General features: G+C 53.1%; 2 protein-coding genes across 2 annotated transcripts in view; one reads left to right on the top strand and one right to left on the bottom strand.

The window, feature by feature from the left end:
• Positions 1-11,494, bottom strand: part of ATAD1 (ATPase family AAA domain containing 1) — a 30,811-nt gene extending 19,317 nt beyond the window's left edge. Inside the window, exons 1-2 of the mRNA XM_064144990.1 lie at positions 11,339-11,494; positions 8,144-8,319 (exon numbers count right to left, since the gene is read on the bottom strand). Of these exons, the coding sequence (XP_064001060.1) occupies positions 8,144-8,305 (162 nt within the window). The 5' untranslated portion in view covers positions 8,306-8,319; positions 11,339-11,494. The remainder of the gene's footprint in view (positions 1-8,143; positions 8,320-11,338) is intronic.
• PTEN (phosphatase and tensin homolog) overlaps positions 11,259-20,569 on the top strand; it is an 83,467-nt gene continuing 74,156 nt past the window's right edge. Inside the window, exons 1-4 of the mRNA XM_064145566.1 lie at positions 11,259-11,637; positions 17,204-17,295; positions 17,500-17,806; positions 17,983-18,831. Coding sequence (XP_064001636.1) covers positions 11,259-11,637; positions 17,204-17,295; positions 17,500-17,806; positions 17,983-18,831 — 1,627 coding nt within the window. The remainder of the gene's footprint in view (positions 11,638-17,203; positions 17,296-17,499; positions 17,807-17,982; positions 18,832-20,569) is intronic.

Raw genomic sequence — 20,569 nt, 5'->3', positions numbered from 1 at the left:
CATCAAAGCCCAGTGGAGTGGGGCTGGGAGGGACCTCTGCAAATCTTCCAGCCCAACCCCCCCCAATAAAGCAGGGCACCCACAGCTGCTTGCCCAGGAGCACAATGCCCAGGGGCAGCTGGAAGCTCTTCACACAAGGAGACTCCACAACCTTTCTGGGCAGCCTGCTCCAGGCCTCCAGCACCCTCACATCAGACAGCTTTCTCCTCCTGCTTACATGGAACCTCCTGGATGCCACTTTGTGCCCACTGCCCTGGCCTGGCCCTAGGCACCACTGACAAGAGCCTGGCCCCAGCCTCTTGCCCCCCACAGCTCCTTTAGCTCTTGCTGAGCATTGCTCAGATCCCCTCTGGGGCTGCTCTTCTCCAGGCTCAACAGCCCCAGGGCTCTCAGCCTTTGCTGCTCACAGAGCTGCTCCAGGCCCCTCAGCAGCTTTGCAGCCTCCACTGGACTCTCCCCAGTGTTTCCTCACCTCCCTTGAAGCAGGGAGCCCAGAACTGGATCCAGGACTACCTGACACATCCTCATTTTCTTTTTTTAATTTCAAAGCTAATTCACAGAAATCTGTCGCTGTTTCACAGGCTGGATGTTAGAAGGAAGTTGTTGGCAGAGAGAGTGATTGGCATTGGAATGGGCTGCCAAGGGAGGTGGTAGAGTAGCCATTCCTGGAGATGTTGAGGCCAAGCCTGGATGGGACACTTAGTGCCATGGTCTGGTTGACTGGGCTGGGTGCAAGGTTGGGCTGGATGAGCTTGGAGGTCTCTTCCAACCTGCTTGATTCACAGCCTGGTTCGGCAAGAGCGCAGTACCGAGGCTAGCTCAGCTGGAACGCGCTTTGTCGAAGCTTTTTCTCCTCCATTTTGCGGCTCTCTTGATCGCAGGAGCCCAGAAGGGGGGCAGGGAGAGCAGGAGCGACAAGCGGCGTGGTGTTAAGTGCTCGCTGGAAGGTGAGGCAGAGGGGGCGGTGCCTGGCGAGGGGGTGATTTAAACGAGGAGCGGCAGCGGCGACGCCAGAGACTGGTTCGGCCAGAGAGCAGCTGTCTTCACTGCTGAGCCCAGCCTGGGTCGGCCAGAGAGCAGCTGTCTTCACTGCTGAGCCCAGCCTGGGTCGGCCAGAGAGCAGCTGTCTTCGCTGCTGAGCCCAGCCTGGGTCGGCCAGAGAGCAGCTGTCTTCGCTGCTGAGCCCAGCCTGAGTCGGCCAGAGAGCAGCTGTCTCTGCTGAGCCCAGCCTGGGTCGGCCAGAGAGCAGCTGTCTTCACTGCTGAGCCCAGCCTGGGTCGGCCAGAGAGCAGCTGTCTCTGCTGAGCCCAGCCTGAGTGGGCCAGAGAGCAGCTGTCTTCACTGCTGAGCCCAGCCTGGGTCGGCCAGAGAGCAGCTGTCTCTGCTGAGCCCAGCCTGAGTCGGCCAGAGAGCAGCTGTCTCTGCTGAGCCCAGCCTGGGTCGGCCAGAGAGCAGCTGTCTTCACTGCTGAGCCCAGCCTGGGTCGGCCAGAGAGCAGCTGTCTTCACTGCTGAGCCCAGCCTGAGTGGGCCAGAGAGCAGCTGCCTCTGCTGAGCCCAGCCTGGGTCGGCCAGAGAGCAGCTGCCTCTGCTGAGCCCAGCCTGGGTCGGCCAGAGAGCAGCTGTCTTCACTGCTGAGCCCAGCCTGGGTCGGCCAGAGAGCAGCTGTCTTCACTGCTGAGCCCAGCCTGGGTCGGCCAGAGAGCAGCTGTCTTCACTGCTGAGCCCAGCCTGGGTCGGCCAGAGAGCAGCTGTCTCTGCTGAGCCCAGCCTGGGTCGGCCAGAGAGCAGCTGTCTTCACTGCTGAGCCCAGCCTGAGTGGGCCAGAGAGCAGCTGCCTCTGCTGAGCCCAGCCTGAGTGGGCCAGAGAGCAGCTGCCTCTGCTGAGCCCAGCCTGGGTCGGCCAGAGAGCAGCTGCCTCTGCTGAGCCCAGCTGCAGCGTGCTGGGGAAGGAAAAAAAAAAAAAAAGAAAAAAATTCCCCAAACTAACTACTAACTTAACTGCCATGGGACTTCCAAGAAAGCAAGACATGGTGCAAACTAGGTCCAAGTTGTACAATACTTGTAAAACAGTAGGCACCCAAATAGAGTCCACCTGTAGGAATGCAGGTGTTCAGGCAACTGCCTGTGAGGAGTGTTGGAGCCTGGCACTCGAAGCTGAGGGAGACAGAGGCATTGGCTGCATTAGGTGTGAGCAGATTAATAACCTGCTTAGCCTAGTGGCTGAACTCAAGGGCAAAGTGGAACGTCTCAAGGCGGAAAGGGAATGTAAAAGAGAGCTGGATGTACAGCACCACACCCTGCAGTCCCACTTGCCAGAGGGAGATGAACCAAGTAACCCAGGAGAATCAATGCAGGTGCCTGCCAGAAGGGGCAAGGGAAAACCCTTCCAGCCATCCTCACATCCCCAGCTGCCCTTGCACAACAGATTTAGGGCACTAGAGGTTGAGGATGAGGTGGTTTTGGAGCAGGCAGAAGCATCACCAGCTGGGAAGGCAACTGAAGCAAATCAGTTGCCACCTCGCATCAGAACAAGTACCCAGAAGAAAAAAAGGAGGGTGATTGTTATTGGTGATTCCCTTCTGAAGGGAACAGAGGGTCCCATATGCTGGCCAGACCCCTTCCACAGGGAGGTCTGCTGCCTCCCTGGAGCCCGGGTCAGGGATGTTACCAGGAGGCTGCCTACTGTAGTGCAGCCCTCTGATTACTATCCCTTGTTAGTTATACAGGCAGGAACACAATGAGCTTGATACCAGAGGGCTAAAAGCTATCAAAAGGGACTTCAAGGTACTGGGGAAAGCAGTTGAAGGAGCAGGGGCACAGGTAGTCTTTTCATCTTTCCCCTTAGTCACAGGTTGGAGTGCAGAGAGGAATAGGAAAGCGTATTTGATGAACAAGTGGCTCAGAGGCTGGTGCCTCCAACAAAACTTCGGGTTCTTTGATCTTGGGGAACTTCATCTTGCCACAGGTCTGCAGGCAACAGATGGGGTACAACTGACACAGAAGGGGAGAAGGACCCTGGCACATGAGCTGGCTGGGCTTGTTGAGAGGGCTTTAAACTAGAGTGGAAGGGGGAGAGGGTTAAACATGACAGCACTAGAGATAAATCAAAGGGAACTGAGGATGGTAGGCTAGAGCTAGGGGTAAAAGCAGCAGCCCAGCTGAAGTGCATGTACACTAATGCACGCAGTATGGGTAACAAACAAGAGGAGCTGGAAGCTCTGGTGCTGGAGGAAAACTATGATATTGTCGCCATCGCTGAAACGTGGTGGGATGACTCACATGATTGGAGTGCTGTAATCAATGGCTACAGACTCTTCAGGAGAGACAGGCAAGGGAGAAGAGGTGGAGGAGTGGCTCTGTACATTAGGAATGCTCTGGATGTCATGGGGGTAGAAATCAAGGATGATCAAGTTGAGTCATTATGGGTGAGAATTAAGGGGAAGGCCAATAAGACTGATATTCTGGTAGGAGTATGTTATAGACCACCCAACCAGCAAGAAAAGGTTGATTTATTACTCTTCAAACAACTGGAGGCTGCCTCAAGATCACTTGCCCTTGTTCTTGTGGGCGACTTAAACCTACCAGAGGTAGGACTGCAGAGAAGAGGCAGTCTAGAAAGTTTCTAGAATGTGTGGAAGACAACTTCCTATCCCAGCTGTTACGTGAGCCTACTAGGGGGGCAGCCCTGCTTGACCTGCTGCTCACAAATAGAGAGGGGCTGGTAGGGGATGTGGTGGTTGGAGGCTGCCTGGGGTCCAGTGACCATGAAATTAAAGAGCTTTCAATATATAGAGAAACCAGGAGGGGCATCAACAGAACCTCCACACTGGACTTCCAAAGGGCAGACTTCAGCCTATTTGAGGAACTAACTCAGAAAGTTCCTTGAGAAGGAGCCCTTAAAAACAAAGGGGTCCAGGAAGGTTGGACCTGCTTCAAGAAAGAACTCCTAAAGGCACAGGAGCAGCTGTGCCATTGAGCTGGAAGATGAGCCGACGAGGGAGGCAGCCAGACTGGATGGGCAGGGAGCTGCTGAAGGAATTAAAGATTAAAAAGAGAGCATATCACCTTTGGAAAGGAGGGGAGGTGTCCCAGGAAAAGTTGAAGGAAGTTGCTAGGTCTTCTAGGAAAAAACTTAGAGAGGCAAAAGCCCATTTAGAGCTTAGGCTGGCCATGGCTGTCAAGGAAAATAAAAAATGTTTCTATAAATATATGATGACAAGAGAAGGGGCAAGGACAACCTCCAGTCCTTATTGGATAGAGAGGGGAATATAGTGACAAAGGATGAGGAAAAGGCAGAGGTGCTTAACACCTTCTTTGCCTCAATCTTCAATAGTGGGACAGGCTGTCTCCAGGACAGCTGGACTCCTGCAGTGGTGGATGAAGTCAGGGACCAGTACAGTCCCCCTCTAATCCATGAGGAAGAACTAAGGGACCTGCTGAGACACTTGGATCCTCACAAGTCCATGGGACCAGATGGGGATCCATCCTAGGGTGCTGAGAGAGCTGGCAGCTGAGCTGGCCAAGCCATTTATCATTTATCAACAGTCCTGGCTCACTGGAGAGGTTCCTGAAGACTGGAAGCTGCCAGTGTGACACCCATCCACAAGAAGGGTCGTAAGGAGGAGCCTGAAAACTACAGACCTGTCAGCCTGACCTCAGTGCCAGGCAAGGTGATGGAACAGGTCGTCTGGAATGCCATCACAAAGCACCTACAGGATGGCCAAGGGATCAGGCCCAGCCAGCATGGGTTTAGGAAGGGCAGGTCCTGTCTCACCAACCTGATCTCCTTTTATGATCACGTTACCCACCAGGTGAACGTGGGGAAGGTTGTGGATGTAGTCTACCTGGACTTCAGCAAAGCCTTTGGCACTGTCTGCCACAAGAAGCTCCTAGCCAAGCTGGCAGCTGATGGTTTGGACAGATTCACTCTCTGCTGGGTCAGGAACTGGCTGGAAGGCCAAGCCCAAAGAGTGGTGGTGAATGGTGCCACATCCAGTTGGCAGCTGTCACTAGCGGTGTTCCCCAAGGATCAGTGCTGGGCCCAGTCCTGTTCAATATCTTTATTGATGATCTGGATGAGGGGATTGAATCCAACATCAGTAAGTTTGCAGATGACACCAAGCTAGGAGCAGGTGTTGATCTGTTGGAAGGGCGGAGAGCCCTGCAGAGGGACCTAGACAGGCTGAATAGGTGGGCAGAGGCCAATGGGATGAGATTTAACAAGGCCAAGTGCAGGGCTCTGCACTTTGGCCACAACAACCCCAAGTAGAGCTACAGGCTGCGGACAGAGTGGCTGGAGAGCAGCCAGGAGGAAAGGGACCTGGGGGTGCTGATAGATAGTAGGCTGAAGATGAGCCAGCAGTGTGTCCAGGTGGCCAAGAGAGCCAAGGGCATCCTGGCCTGCATCAGGAACAGCATGGCCAGTAGGACAAGGGAGGTTATTCTTCCCCTGTACTCAGCACTGGTCAGGCTACACATTGAGTACTGTATCCAGTTCTGGGCCCCTCAATTCAAGAGAGATGTTGAGGTGCTGGAACATGTCCAGAGAAGGGCGACGAGGCTGGTGAGGGGCCTGGAACACAAACCCTGTGAGGAGAGGCTGAGGGAGCTGGGGTTGTTTAGGCTGGAGGAGGCTCAGGGGTGACCTCATTGCTGTCTACAACTACCAGAAGGGACATTGTAGCCAGGTGGGGGGTGGCCTCTTCTCCCAGGCAACAAGCAATAGAACAAGGGGACACAGCCTCAAGTTGTGCCAGGGGAGGTATAGGCTGGATGTGAGGAGGAAGTTGTTGCCAGAGAGAGTGATTGGCATTGGAATGGGCTGCCCAGGGAGGTGGTCAGTCGTCACCCCTGAAGGTGTTGAAGAAAAGCCTGGATGAGGCACTTAGTGCCATGGTCTAGTTGATTGGCCAGGGCTGGGTGATAGGTTGGACTGGATGATCTTGGAGGTCTCTTCCAACCTGATTGATTCTATGATTCTATGAAAGGAGGCTGGATGAGGCACTTAGTGCCATGGTTTAGTTAATTAGAAAAGTTAGGTGATAAGCTGGACTCGATCATCCTGGAGGTCTTTTCCAATCTGGTTGATTCTGTGATTCTCTTCAGACCCAAACTCATGGCTCAGTCTTGGATGTGCTTTGGGAATACTGCAACCTGTTAGCACAGACTGTGAAAGCTGGTTTTTAAAGTGGGGCCATTTTTTTTTTAAACTAAAGCATTCTTAAAAAAAAAAAAAAAAACAAAAAAAACCCCCAAACTTAAAAACGGAAACCACACCCAACACAGGATTAGGTTGCACAAAATCGCTGTTTGAATCTGTGAAATGTGTGTCCACCAAAAAGCCCAAACAGTTGCAACACTTCCCTCAACACTTTCCAAAGGAAATATTTGAGTGCCTGAAATGCACTCAAATTCCCAGAACATTAACCCCTCTAACTCATTCTAGGAGTGATGCTTTTTCACACTTTTTTCTCCCTTTTCCAGGACATTTTGACTGCTGTTGGAGGTGAGTGGAGAGCACAGGGAGGGACAAAGTGCAAGCTCATCTTCCAAAGTCATGTGGGCAGCAGTGGCCCACTTTGGTGGCAGTAACTACAATCCCTGCTCCTGCCATCAAGCTGCCAGCAGCAGCTGAAGGTGAACCAGCAGTGTGCCCAGGTGACCAAGAAGGCTACCAGCATCCTGGCCTGGAGTAGCAGTAGTGTGACTGGTAGTGACTGTGCCCCTGCACTCAGCACTGTTCAGGCCACACCTTGACTACGGGATTCAGTTTTGGACCCCTCACTCCAAGAAAGATATTGAGGGGCTAGAGTGGAGCCAGAGGTCAGCAAAGCTGGTGAAAGGTCAGGAGAACGAAGCCTCATGAGAAGTAGGAACTGGGATTGTTCAGCCAGCAAAAGAGGAGGCTCAAGGGGTCTCCCTTCTGAACTCCCTGAGCAGAGGCTGGAGCCTCTTCAACCCACGAAAGACTGGGTCAGTCTCTTCTCCCAAGTAAGAAGCAATCAGGACAGGAGAAAACAGCCTCAAGTTGCACCAGGGGAGATTGAGGCTGAACATGAGAAGCAATTTCTTCTCTGAAACAGTTGTCAATGCTTGGAACAAGCTGCCCAGGGCAGTCCTCATCCCTGGAGGAATTTCAGATCCATGCAGATGTGGTGCTGAGAGCTACGGTTTAGTGGTGACCTGGCAGTGCTGGGTTAACAGTTGGACTTGATGATCTTAAAGATCTTTTCCAGCCTAAATGATTTTGTGATTCAATTATTCTATTTCTGTTCGAGGGTTTAAAAAGCAACTGAGAGACTGCTGAGAGCATTGCTTAATGCCATTGCTGCTTAGCAAAGTCACCAGTAGCGCAAGCATGTTGTCAAGACCACAGACTTGCAGATAATGAGAGACATCATGCTCCAGTTCCACCATTTTGCCACCACTTTGAGTTGGTAATGTCTAAAGAATGATAAAATGCAAGCACTGAAAACAAGAAAGGCCTAGATCCTGAAATTTATTAAAAAAGAATTCTAAGTTTCTGGATTATTCTAAATGCTTCTGTGGAAAGCCCACATCTGGAGGACTGTGTCCAGTTCTGGGCTCCCCAGTTCAAAAGGGACAGGGACTAGAGAGTGTCCAAAGGAAGCTACAAGGATACCATTCTGAAGGGACTGGTGAGGAAAGGCTGAGAGATCTTGTGCCATGGGCTGGAGAAGAGCAGCCTGAGAGGGGATGTGATCAGTCTGAAAGGTGGGGGGAGCAAGAAGAAGGGGCCAGGCTCTTTTCAGTGAGGCCCAGTGATAGAAGGGCCACGGATACGAACTGGAACACAGGAAATTCCACCTCAACATAATGTGAAGTTTCTTTGGTGTAAGGGTGCTGGAGGCCTGGAGCAGGCTGCCCAGAGGAGTTTTGGAGTCTCCTTCTCTGGAGGCTTTCAAGGCCCATCTGGATGTGTTCCTGTGTGACCTGCCCTAGATGACCCTGCTCTAGAGATCCCTTCCAACCTCCACCATTCTCTGATTTCATTGGTTATTGCAAGTCCAGCTTTCAGTTGGTGGCTTTGCAAGTCCAGTTTCCAGTCAGCGGATTCCTCCACACAAACAGCAATGAACAAGACAGCATTTCACTGAAAAAAATTACCAGTCAAATCCTACCTGCTTCTGAGCTTCTACTTTTTGCTTTCTGGTGGGATCAATGGCATCAACCATCCATTTAATGGTAAAATATGTTACAGCACCAAAGATGGTCAACCTGAAAATTAACCCCACGACTTCATTCCGGCTCAGGGGGCGTGAAAAGGCTTCAGCATGGACCATTCTGCCCCTCAGCTCTGAAGGAAGAGACAGAAAGATAATTAAGGATGAGCAAACACCTGCCTTCTATTTAAACACCACTTAATAAAGACTATCTTGCATTGTGATGGTTTGGGTGTTCCCTGCCCCCCCACTCTTATAAAATCACCCATACTAGACTCAGCCAAGCTGTAAATCAGAATGAAGCTTTATATTTATAGTTTAGCTCAATATACAGATCAGCTATTTATAATAGATACAGAAATATACAAGTTAAAAAGTAACAACAGCCCACCCAGAAACCTGAGTCCCCATGAGGGGCTCTCAACCACTCTTCCACCTCCCTTCCATCCCTCCACCTTATCCCAGACTTTGCCTTACATTCAAGGTGAGTTTGGAGAATCGGCCAGGGAGTTAGGAAGCAAAGGGATTAGTTACACAGACAGCAGGTTAGGGAGAGAAGGGAGGCAGAGAGCAACTCCCTTATCTATATTTAAGTTATTTTTACCCATTTCAGCAAGTCTATGAGTACAGTAGACATCACCACTGTTTCCTTTTCACAGCCTTTAAATCTAATTCTCACCAAAATATTCCAACTATCTTTGAACTAGTTTCCCATGAAGTCAAAATGAAATCATCTCAAGATCACAGCCCAAATAAACTGGGTAAATGCAGGCACGCAGCAGCGAGTGAAACAGTTTCATTTTCAGGCAGCAGAGAAGAAATGGCAGCAACAATCTGAGGCCGTGTTTTCTAATGATACAAAAAGGTCTTGATTTCACCCAGCCCTCAAGAAATCTGTGCTCCTTTCAGCTATACAATACCCTGTTAAAGTAATACAGGTTACTTTATTTCAGTGCCAAATTACCTTCCCTCCAAGACAGACTTTTTGTGACTGTCACTGACCCGAGGATGCCAAGTCTTGGGGACAAAACATTGTTTAAACACAGGATTCCTTTCTTCAAGAGGAAGTTTAAAGGACAAATACCCAGCTACCACATTATGAAACGACCCACGACTTGTATTTGAATAAAACGAGGCTAAGAGCTGGGAGCCTGCTCTGGGTGGAAGGTACTTTGAGTTATTAATATCCAAAAATGCTGGATGTGGCACACAGCTATCAAGGGAGAAAGCTGGCTGCTGTACAAGCCAAACCCACAAAGTACCGCACCTGGAAGTTAAGGGAGTGTGCTGCAGAGAGGAAAAGATTCACCATGAAACACTGAAAAGTGACTGAACAAATCTTACTCCTCTTGCCCTGATTTACTCTCTCCACACTGTCAGTGCCCACTTGAAAATCCTAAATTTCTCCTCATTTATTGCCCAATTTTCCTATGGCAAAGACAAAACCAGTGGCAACTCCTTTGGTAGCTTCAAGTGCTTCATGGCTGGTGTCCAAAGCGAGCTGCCATTCAGGGAAAAGCCAGGCTGTCTACAGCCAAGATATCCTTGAATTCCCCCTTATCTTGGCTAGCAGACATGAACCCAGAGCAAATGAAAGCCACAACTGCCCAGATCCCACCAGTGTCCAAAGGATGAGACAGAGTCTGGGTTTGAAAAACAGAAATAAAGATATTTGTAGAAAAAAGATAACCAAATGCATTTACAGAAAGACAGAAGCATGCCTGGAGAAAAGAAGGCTCTGGGGACACCTTAGAGCAGCCTTCCAGCAACTGAGTGGGCTACAGGAGAGCCAGTGAGGGACTGTAGCATGAGAGGGAATGAACTGCAGCTTGAAGAGGGGAGATTTAGACTGGAGATTAGGAAGAAATTCTCAGAGTAAGGGTGGGGAGACAATGGCACAGGTTGCCCAGGGGGGCTGTGGATGCTCCCCCCCTGAAGGTGTTGAAGGCCAGGTTAGATGAGGCTTTGAGCAACTTGGATTAGTAAGAGGTGTCTCTGGGAGATGGCAGAAGGGTTGGAACTGGGTGACCTTTAAGGTCCCTTCCAACCCAAACCACTCTATGAATCTACAAATTCAACTCAAGGCAGAGATTCTGTTTGAGAAGGAGATAGCAGGCTGGAGTTAGAAGTACCATGATATGTCCAACAAAAGACATCAGCAGCTTGCTACTATATTCCAGTGTGGATCACTAAAATTAGTTATGCTATCTTCATAGCAGATTCTTCAATCTGTTGAGGAATGTAAAAATCAAGGCCCTGGCTGTGCATGTCTGCTAGGGAATCAAATCTGCCTGCTTAGACATCTAAGCAAGTCATACAGAGCTAGGAGATTCTGCACATTCTCTTCAGCCTGATTTATTAAAATAAGAGGGCCAGACACTCAGTAACCAAGGAAAAAAAGCTTCAAAACAACCTAATTTTCATACACTCCTTGCCCCTTTAACAGGGTAGAATTTTAAGTGCCACCTAAGTGAAGCTCTGTTTACCCTGCATGAATTTCAGCATTTATTTCCTCGGCAGGTTGCCGCGACCGTGAGAAGGGCAGTTAAGTAAAGAGCGAAACCCAGCTCGTCAGGGCTACCGCTGCATTTCGGTCCAGCCCAGCCTGTCTCTAGGCCAACGCTTCCAGTATCAAAAAGAAACCAAAAGCAGAACGGGGCTGTGTGCTGCTCCACAGCCAGAGCGCGACCAGCGGGAAGGTTGGCTCGCTGCTGGGAAACCCCGGCCTCTTCCCGCGCCCTCAGCGCTACCCGAGCCAGCGCGACCGCTTCCCCTTCACCGACTCCGCTTTGCTCCTTCCCCGACCCGTGGGGCTGCCCAGAGGAGAAGGCCGAATCCCGGTCAAGCCGCCGAGGTCTGGTGGACTCCGGCGGGGTAGGAGCTGACAGGAGGGACGGGGCAGGGCCGCGCCGCCAAGCCGTGCCGGCACCGGGGCCTCCCGAGACGGGGAAGGCATGAGCAGGCCTGGGAGAGTTTCTGGTTCTGCCGAAGACGCTGCGGCGGCCGCTCGGGGCCCAGCCATGACGGGGAGGCGAAGACGGCACCGTTGAGGGCCGGGCCGGACCCGCCGCCCATGACCTTCCAGCCGCCCGACAGTTGCAAGCGCAGCGGCAAGCAGCGGCCGTTCGCTTTCTTTCCCTCCAGGGTACTCACCCTTCGGGCTGCTCTGACGGACGGGGGCGGCCGGCGCGGGCACAGCTACAGGGGTGCGGAGGAGGGCGGCGCTGGTAGCGGCACCACGGGTCGCAGCTCACAGGCAGTGCGTCCCCAGCCTCTTCCCTCCGGCCGGCTCTCCACCGCCCCACACGAAGGTTCCGCCCGCCGACACAGCCCGGCCCAAGCCTCATCCGCCCACTCCTGGGCCTCCTCGGCCTTCCCGCCGGCATGGCGCCTGGACGTGCACGGCACCGAGCTTCCCAGGAAACACACTGAGCCCTCCGGGAAGCAGCAACGTGTCACAGAATCAAAGAATCACCGAGGATGGAAAAGACCTTTCAGATCACTCAACCATAACCCGAGTACCATGACCACTAAACTACATCCTGAAGCGCCACATTTACGGCCTCTTGAACAGCTCCAGGGGTGGCGACTCCACCGGCTTGCTGGGCAGCCTGTTCCAATGCTGACCACTCTTTCCGTAAAGAAGTTTTTCCTGATGTCCAATGGAAATCCCCCTCCAGCACAGCTTCAACCCATTTCCTCTTGTCCTACCACTACTTAACCTGGGAGAAGAGATGAACACCAGCCTCCACTGGAGGAGCTGTAGAAAGCAATGAGCTCTCCCTCAGCTTTCTCTAAACAACCCCCAGCTCACTCTGCCTCTCCTCTGGACATGCTCCAGGACCTCAATGTTTTTGCTATGCTGTGGTACCCAGAGCTGAATACAGTACTTAAAGCTGTGGCCTCATCAGAGCTATGTACAGGGGCACCATCACTGCCATACTCCTGCTTGCCAACACTGGTTTTGATCCAGGCCACAATGCCCTTGGCTTTTTTGCCCTGGCCACACTGCTGGCTCATGCTCAGCCAGCCATCCACCAGCACCTCCAGATCCTTTCCCACCAGGCTGCTTTCCAGACACTCTGCCCCAGGCCTGGAGTATTGCTTGGGGTTGTTGTGACCAAAGTTCAGGACCCTGCACGTGGTCTTGTTAAACTTCATTCCCTTAATCTCATCCCAACAATTTAACCCGTCCAGATCTCTCTGCAGAGCCTTCCTACCCTCAAGCAAATCAACAATTCCTGCTCCATTTAGTGCTGTCTGCCAACTTGTTGCTGATTCCCTTGATCTCCTCATCCAAATCATTCATAAAGATATTAAGCAAAATTGGCCCAAATACCGAGTCCTGGGGGATATGGCTTGCAACCATCCACCACCTGGGATCTCACTCTGTTTATCACAACTCTCTGGGCCAATCCAGCCAGTTCTGAATCCAGCAGAGTTTCTCCAAGAGGATGCTGTGGGAGACTTTGGCTTTACCAAAGTCCAGGTAGACAACATCCACAGCCTGTCCCTCATCCTCTAGATGAGTCACCCTGTCATGGAAGGAGATGAGTTTGGCCAAGCAGAACCTACCCTTCATAAATCCATGCTGATCCCACCGTTACCTTGCAGTTGCCATGTGAACACACCCAAGATGAACCACTCCATAACTCTCCCTGGTACCAAGGTGAGGCTGAGAGGCCAGATCCTCTTTTTTTCCCCCTTTTGTAGATAGGTGTCATGTTGGCAAGCCTCCAATAGCCTGACACCTCCTCTGTTAACCAGGACTGCTGAGAGATGATGGAGAGTGGTTTGGCAAGCTCCTCTGCCAGCTCTTTCAGCACACTTGGGTGAATCCCATCTGGCCTGATCAACTTGTGAGTCTTCAGGTGGCAGAACAAGTTCTTAACTGCTTCTTCACGGATTATGGGGAGTTGATGCTCAGGGATATCAGGAGGATGAATAGCCTGAGGAAAATGGGTCTCGCTATTAAAGACTGAGGTAAAAAAGGCATTAAGTTCCTCAGCCTTTTCCTTATCCTTAACAGCAATGTCAGGCTAATGGCTCAAGTTTAGAGCACACAGTATCTGATGGATACTGGCACAGAGACCTCTTACCAGACCAGGTTGCTCAAGGCCCCATCCAACCTGCCTTTGAACACCTCCAGGCTTGGAGCCTGGAGGGTAACAGAGAGTCTCAAAACCTTTACACTGCTGAAGGCTTGAAGTGGGACTTAGCTCATTCTAGAAGCTGATGCTCTATGAAGTCTCCATGTCTCTGGTAGTGCTGGAGCTTTTAGCACAAAGCCATTCTTGTTTGTGCTGGTCAGGGCTCGATTGGGCAGTAAGGGAGTGCCAGCAGCCCTCCATGGAGCCCTGTGCTTCCCAAAAGGAAGAAGGTAGAGAGACTGATGGGGCATGGAAGAAACGAACCTAGATGGGATGGGAAAAACAATGCCATGGACTAGAGACACAGAGACACAAACCAACAGGGAGCCCAACCCCTGATGGCACTGATGGCACCATTGGCACCACTGCTGCTGGGGGCAGGCACTGGGCAAGTCCCAGCCTGGGCTCAGCAGCAGATGGAAAACGGCTTCAGGAGCTGGGTTCTGGAGCTGGGTTCAGGAGCACAGGGATGGGGATGGAAGGCAGAAGGGACAGAGTCCTCCTGGGACACAGGCTAGGGCAGAAGAGGCTCGACCCTGGAGATTCCTCAGCTTGCTCTGAAGATGCCATCCATGGGCTGCAATCCCTTGGTGGGCAGTGCAGGGTCACCTGTCCTAACTGCTCCTCCTGCAGGTGCCACTTCTGCCTTGCTGCCCCCCAAGGTGGGGCCCAGGCTGTGGCAGTGTCCTTGGTGTGCAGCCCAGCCCTTGGCAGTGACTCTGCCCATCAGCTTCTCCCTGCTAGAAGCAGCCCCTGGCTGTGCCAGGCTGCCCTGAGCTGCAGGAAGTGACTCAGTGAGCAGAGCTTGGGCTGGGAAGTCACAGTCTTGAGCACAACCAGCTCTGCTCTGGCTCACAGCAGGGCAGGATTAATTGGTTGGACTCTAGGATAGATGGTAAGCTCCTGGATACAGGACTAGAAGGCCACTGAAACAACCTAGTATAGCTCAAAAACATATTGGAGAAGGTCAGGTGAAGGTGGCATTGCTGTCTGTCCTGTCCTGCTTTGCTGACAAATGTTGGTTTTGGTGGCCTTCATTCTGCTGTCAGTGCAGACTGACACCAGCTTTGCCAGTGACCTGGACTTAGTCTTAGGACTTGTGGACTTTGAGAAATGTCTCCAAAGATGGTTCTGATATCTAAGGAGTGGGTGTCAGAAGATAGGCCCAGATTCTTCTCACTGCTCCCCACTAGCAGGACAAGAGGTATTGTCCGTGAATTTGAACATAAGAAGTTCCATCTAAACGTGAGAAGGAACTTCTTGATTTTTAGGGTGGCAGAGCCCTGGAGCAGGTTGCCCAGAGAAGTTGTGAAGTCTCCTTCTCTGGAGACTTTCAAGGCCTGCCTGAGTGTTCCTGTGTGACCTGCCCTGGGTTATCCTGCTCTGACAGGGAGGTTGGACTCAATGACCTTCAGAGGTCCCTTCCAACCCCTACCATTGTGATCCTGTGACTTGCTAGCCACATCTGTATTTGTCCATGGAAAACCTCCAAGTTGAGGACTCCAAATCAGGTTTCATGGGCTCATTTCATACATGTGAAGTCTGGGAAAGGAACAGTATGCACATGAGTTGATCTCCAGAATAACTGAGCTGCCAAGGTGATCATGAAAACAATGCCCTGAAAGATCTTGGGAGCAATGCTCTGGCAGGGTTTGGAAGGGCTTGGCACCCTTGGGAATGCTGCATGCCACTGTGGTCATCAACAATGAAGAGAGAGAAATAACAATGAAAATGCAGCAGAAAACTGCTGCTGACAGGAGGGAGAGTGGAAAGTCTGGAGCTCAGTCAGATGGCTTAGTAGAGTCAGGTGATGGCTAAGAGGGGCATTTCTGCCTTTAAGGGCACAAAGGGTAAATGCTGTGGAGCCGGAGCTATTTAAGGTCAATGCTGGCAGAAGAATAAATACATGCAAACCAGTCACAAATATATTTAGCATGAAAATCAGAGGAAGTTGCTGGGAACAGCTTCCCATTGGGAATAACAGTGGCAAAAGATCTTAAGATGCAACTGAATACATTTATGAAATTAATTATATAATACAGCATTTGCAAAGAGTGAGGGCTGCAGTCACCCAGGAAATCCCTCTACCTTATGTTTCAGTTTATTTTGAGCCCTTAAAGGCAAAGCCTGGCTTTTCAATCTCCCATTCTTCCTGCTCCAGCCATCTGCAGCCAGACTTCAGCTCCTCTTAGAACAAGACATAGAATTTATCTGGCTCTTTCCAATGCCTTTTTGGTGCTCCTCAGAGAAGGAAAGTTGTGTGAAGTGTGGCCTAATTTAGGGATGCAAACATTGCTAGCTAATAAATCTTCTCATCCACGTGGAGGACTATGTCTGATCCAATTTTCCCTGCTTGCCAGGCTTATTTAAACAATCTCCCACAGCCTCCTACTAATATTTGCTCCAGGTTGCCTCCACAAAGGCATTTGATAGCCATCCTCTGGGTACTGCAGTTACTAAGCAAACCATGTCCCACTTATGTTCCTGTGAGGATCATCTTTATTGCCTAGCAAGCCACAAAGTCTCTTTTGCCAAGGGGTCTTTCCCTGCCAGCTTCAAAAAGATTTGAGGTGGACTGATTAATTAAACCTAGGATCCTACCATCTGCTTTTCATGGAGACAAGGTAAAACACAGGTGATGGGTTCTCACCTTCCCATCAGGCTGGTCCTTTCTATGATGGTCCTTTATTTTCCAGATGTGTAAGAAGTGGTTTCATTTGTGTTTATGCTTCTTGTGGATTTCTGGAGATGTCCCTGATCCCTTTACATAGACAGCAGGCACCTGCTTGCTTCCTTTAAAAAGGCTTCCTTACAAGGTGTGTTACTCCAGTGTTTCAACTACTGCAACAGGTGGTTGAATCCCCATCCCTGGGGGTAAGAGGCAGAGATGTAGTACTGAGAGACATGGCTGAGCACCAGGCTTGGCTGAGATAAAGAATGGTTGGATGTGACAATCTTAAGGGGCTTTTCCAACGAAAACGATTCTATAAGTCTATCTTTGACCTGCATGGGAGATCCCTCACTTTACCTACTCTCCAATAAGAAAGTGACAAGAAGACGGAGACAAGATGCAACCAGTGTTCATATTTGAGAAGCTGGCGACAGGCTGCCCAACAGGTCATTTTCCTGCAGATCATCAATGCCAGCAACTGCCAGATTTAGAGGAGTTTCCAGCATAAAGTATGAAGAACTTTGTACAATGGAGTTTATTTGCTGACGTTCTGAAGGGATTTAGAGGCTGCAGTCCTGGATCCAATTCTGGGCTCCCCAGTTCAGGAGAGACAGGGAACTACTAGAGGAAGTCCAGGGGGTGTTACAAAGATGCTGGAGGGCCTGGAGCATCTCTGTGAGCAGCAAAGGCTGAGAGCTCTGGAGCTGAAAGCCTGGAGAAGAGCAGCCCCAGAAGGGATCTGAGTTCAGCAAGAGCTAAAAGACCTGTGGGGGCAAGAGGCTGGGCCCAGGCCAAGGGGCAGTGGACACAAAGTGGAAACCAGGAGGTTCCATGTGAGCAGGAGGAGAAAGTTGTTTGGTGCGAGGCTGCTGGAGGCCTGGAGCAGGCTGCCCAGAGAGGTTGTGGAGTCTCCTTGTCTGGAGAACTTCTAACCCCTCCCCTGGCCATTGTGCTCCTGGCAAGCTGCAGTCGATGCCGTTTTAGCAGGGGATCTGAACTGGGTCATCTCCAGAAGTCCCTTCCCAACCCCCCACCATACTGGGACTCGGGGATTTAGACAGGGCTTTTCCCACTGTGAGGGTTGAGTGAAGTGGAGGACACAAAGCTCCACAGAAGGAGCATGGCCACAAGCGGTGCGCCAGCCGCTGTGAGCCGTGGGGGCACTTTCACGGCCCTACTCCCGTGCTCGGTGGCTAGCGGACCCGGCAGGCCCTGAGGGCAGCAGGTGGCCCACACTCGCCGTCTCTGCCCCGCGGCCGGCGTGGCTGCAGGGGGCAGTAGGTGCTCGCGTACCGCCGTGGGCAGAGGAAGGGACGGCAACGGCTCGGCTCTCGGCTTTATTCTCAACCTCACAGCGGCGGCCCGAAGGACTCAGACCACTAACCATGGGCTCAAGGCCCTCCTTCTTCATGGGGCTTGGGGTCGTACCGCGTCCGTTACTGCTCTTTAGGCCGGTTACATAAACTCAGACCTCACTCGGCCGAGGATCTTAGCCAGGACGGTCGCAGCCGCTGCAGCCCCCACGCTACGGGGCGACTGGCCTGGGGAAGGAGGCGGGGAGGCCCCATCCTCTCGCCCGGGAATGCCACGAGGGCGTAGAGAGCGGCAAGGGGCCCGGCTCCTATTCCCCCAGGGCCTCAGTGGACGCGGGCGATCTCCCGAGGGGCGGCGCAGTAGCGGTAGGGAGAGGCAGGAGGCACAAACCTGCCCCGCTGCGCTCCGCCAGGCCTGGTCGAGCCCGACCCGGTCACTTCCGCCCGCGGGGGGGAGGGGCTGCCGTGAGCGCAGCGGGACGCCCACGTGACCTGGCGCAGCACCGCCGCTCAGCGATGCCGCGGCAGGCTCTGTGATGTGTCTCCTGTATCCCTCCGCCCGTCACCTCGTCGCCCTCGCAGGACGGCGAGAGAAGCGGGGTGCGGAGCGGCGACAGAAGGGCGGTCCGGAGGACTGGAGAGAGTGAGGCAGCGAGGAAGCAGCTCGGGACGACGGGACGACCATTCGCAGGGGACTACTTTCTGGCAGTGGCGGAGGTGGTGGAGGGGGTGTGGCTTCGCTGCGCTGCGCTGTCTTCCCTCTCGGAAGCTGCAGCCATGATGGGAGTCTAGCGCTGGCGCGGCGCAGGCCAGGGGGGTATGAGCCAGGCCGTACTGCCGGCCCGCACGCCCTGAGGAGCCAACACCTCGGCTGCCGCCGCCCCGCCGCCTCGGAGGAGCCCCCCGCCCACCCTCCCGGCGGCGCGGCCCCACCGCGCGGCTCCGGGCCCGCTGCCGCTACCGCCGCCGCCGCCCCGGGCGGAGAGCGGAGCGGGGCGGAGCGGGGTCGGGCCGGGGGGGCGCCCCGAGCCGCTGTCACCATTGCTGGAGCCCGGAGCGCCGGAGAGTTGCTCTCTCCGTCTCCGCCTCGTTCGCCTCAAAGACGGCGGCGGCGGCGGCACCCTCAGGGACTCGGCCCGGCTCCGGACCCTCTGTGCTCGGCCGCCGCCGCCGCTGCTGCTGCTGCTCCCGCCCCGCTCGGCGCAGCGGCGGCAGGAGGAGGAGGAGGAGGAGGGGGCAGCCGCCGCCGCCGGGAGCCGTCGCTGCCGCCGCCGCGGGAGGCGGGCTCGCCTGGGGCTGAGCCGCCGGCGCAGCAGGCCCCCGTCCCGGGGCCGCCCGGCGGCCGCTGGCCCGCCGCCGCCACCTCCCGGTCCCGCGCCCTGCCACCGCCTGGCTCCTGCGCGCTGTCCCGGAGCGGCCCCCGGCTGCCAGACATGACCGCCATCATCAAAGAGATCGTCAGCAGGAACAAAAGGCGATACCAGGAGGATGGCTTCGACCTGGACCTGACCTGTATCCTCCCGCCGGCGACGGGGCCCGGCACCGGACTCTGCACGTACAGCTATTGCATCAGACCCTGCGAGGCGGTTACCTAACGCGCTTCCCGGTGCCGCTCTGCCGGGAGGCCGACGGCTGCCTCCGGAGCTCGCCTGGGCCGCCGCGCCTTCCTCGGCGTCCTTTTGTCCGGGCGGCCGCCGAGCTGGGGCCCGGCAGCCGGGTAGATTAACGGCAGCTCGGCGATGGCGAGGATTAACTTTAGCGCTCCGTGGCGTTGGGTGCTGCCAGACTGCCCGCAGCTACCCCCGTGCCGCGGAGGTGCTCTCCCCCACGTTGCCGGCCTGGGAGCTCCGGAGCAGCGCGGGGCAGTCGTTTATCTCACTGGCTGGCTTGATTTTTCGGCTCGGGCAGCGCATACGCCTGTCCCAGAGCACTTCTTGAATTCTTCTTTTTGTTGTTTAGTGATTCGCCTTGAATGGCAAATCTAATCGTGGCAGGCCTGTCGCTGTGCTCGGGCCCCTTCAGCCTGTGCAGCAGCAGAGGCCAGGCCTATGTCCTCTGCCCTGATTTTTGTCCCTTCAGTGAGGCAGAGCTTGTGCTTGGTTGCCCTACGATACAGCCAGGCTCTGCATGACAGGAGGAGGCATTTGCTGCTTCTAAGTGAAAACCTACCTCGTTTTCTAACACATGAAGCCTGACCCGTGCTTTGGTGTCATCCCAGATGCAAGTAGGCACGAGGTTGTATCACAAAAGAGCTTACTGGGGCTGGTCGAAGGAGGATAATGAGCAGCGTAATACGGAATCTGTAATTAGTGTGTAATTAGGACTAACGAGTCAAACCGTAGAGGTGTGTTGCTAGTGCGTGGTTTTGGTGGCCTCCTGGACAGATGTGTGACAGATTGGCAGGCAGATGTTGAGCTCTGAATGCCTGGTGGAGTTGATGGTGTGCAGAGGCTATGCTATCAGCGTGGCTTTTGTTCCTGGTGGTGAAATTGCTGTGTTAGGTTTCAGAGTAAGAGTCATGCTTAGGAGTTGGGATTGTCCTAAAAAACGAAGGTGGACTGCAGTATGCAGCTGGACTTTGGATATAGGGAGAAGATACTGCTCTAGAAATTATCCCTCCAGAGAGATCACTGCCTGCTCTGCAGCAGGATCAGGATGACAGTCCCTGCATTTTGGAGCACTTGCATTCCCGTCGTAACAAGTGCCATGAGTAAATCCAGTAGGGTAGGATCATCGGTAGGACTCATAAGTAGCACAGAGCTCATGCTGTTCTGTTGGGCCTTGGCTGAAAATTGTGATGGCTTCCGAACAGCCTGGAAGATTCTTGACTTGAGCAGCTGGCTGCTGGGCTTTTGGTTAGAATGGGGTGGGTTTAGTACCTGATTTCGGCCTTCTGCTGGTGGCACTGGTAGAACATTAGGCTCGTCTTTTAAATGCTCTTGGTCTTTTCAGCTGTGGCTTAACCACTGACATAGACCTCAGAAGTCTGAGTGAGAACTTTGAATTCTCTGAGTGAGGCATTTGCTGGGAGCTTTGGCCTCACAGAAAGAGTGAAGTGTTGGCAAAACAATGAGGTTTTGGCTTCCTGGTTGAAGAGTTTGATGTTTCAGAGATTTCTGCTCAGATGTGCCATTAGTATGGGTGAAAATTTTTGACCCAAGCAGATATTTTTAAGGAGTCATCTGCTCTCAGCAAGAATGAAATGGTGAATGTTGAACCTGGATTGTCGTGCTCAGGATTTCTAGTGGTA

The sequence above is a fragment of the Pogoniulus pusillus genome, chromosome 6 (genome assembly GCF_015220805.1).
Source record: "Pogoniulus pusillus isolate bPogPus1 chromosome 6, bPogPus1.pri, whole genome shotgun sequence".
NCBI classification, from domain to species: Eukaryota; Metazoa; Chordata; class Aves; order Piciformes; family Lybiidae; genus Pogoniulus; species Pogoniulus pusillus.
Note: the sequence above shows the minus strand (reverse complement) of the source record. Positions and strands in the feature narration are given on the sequence as shown.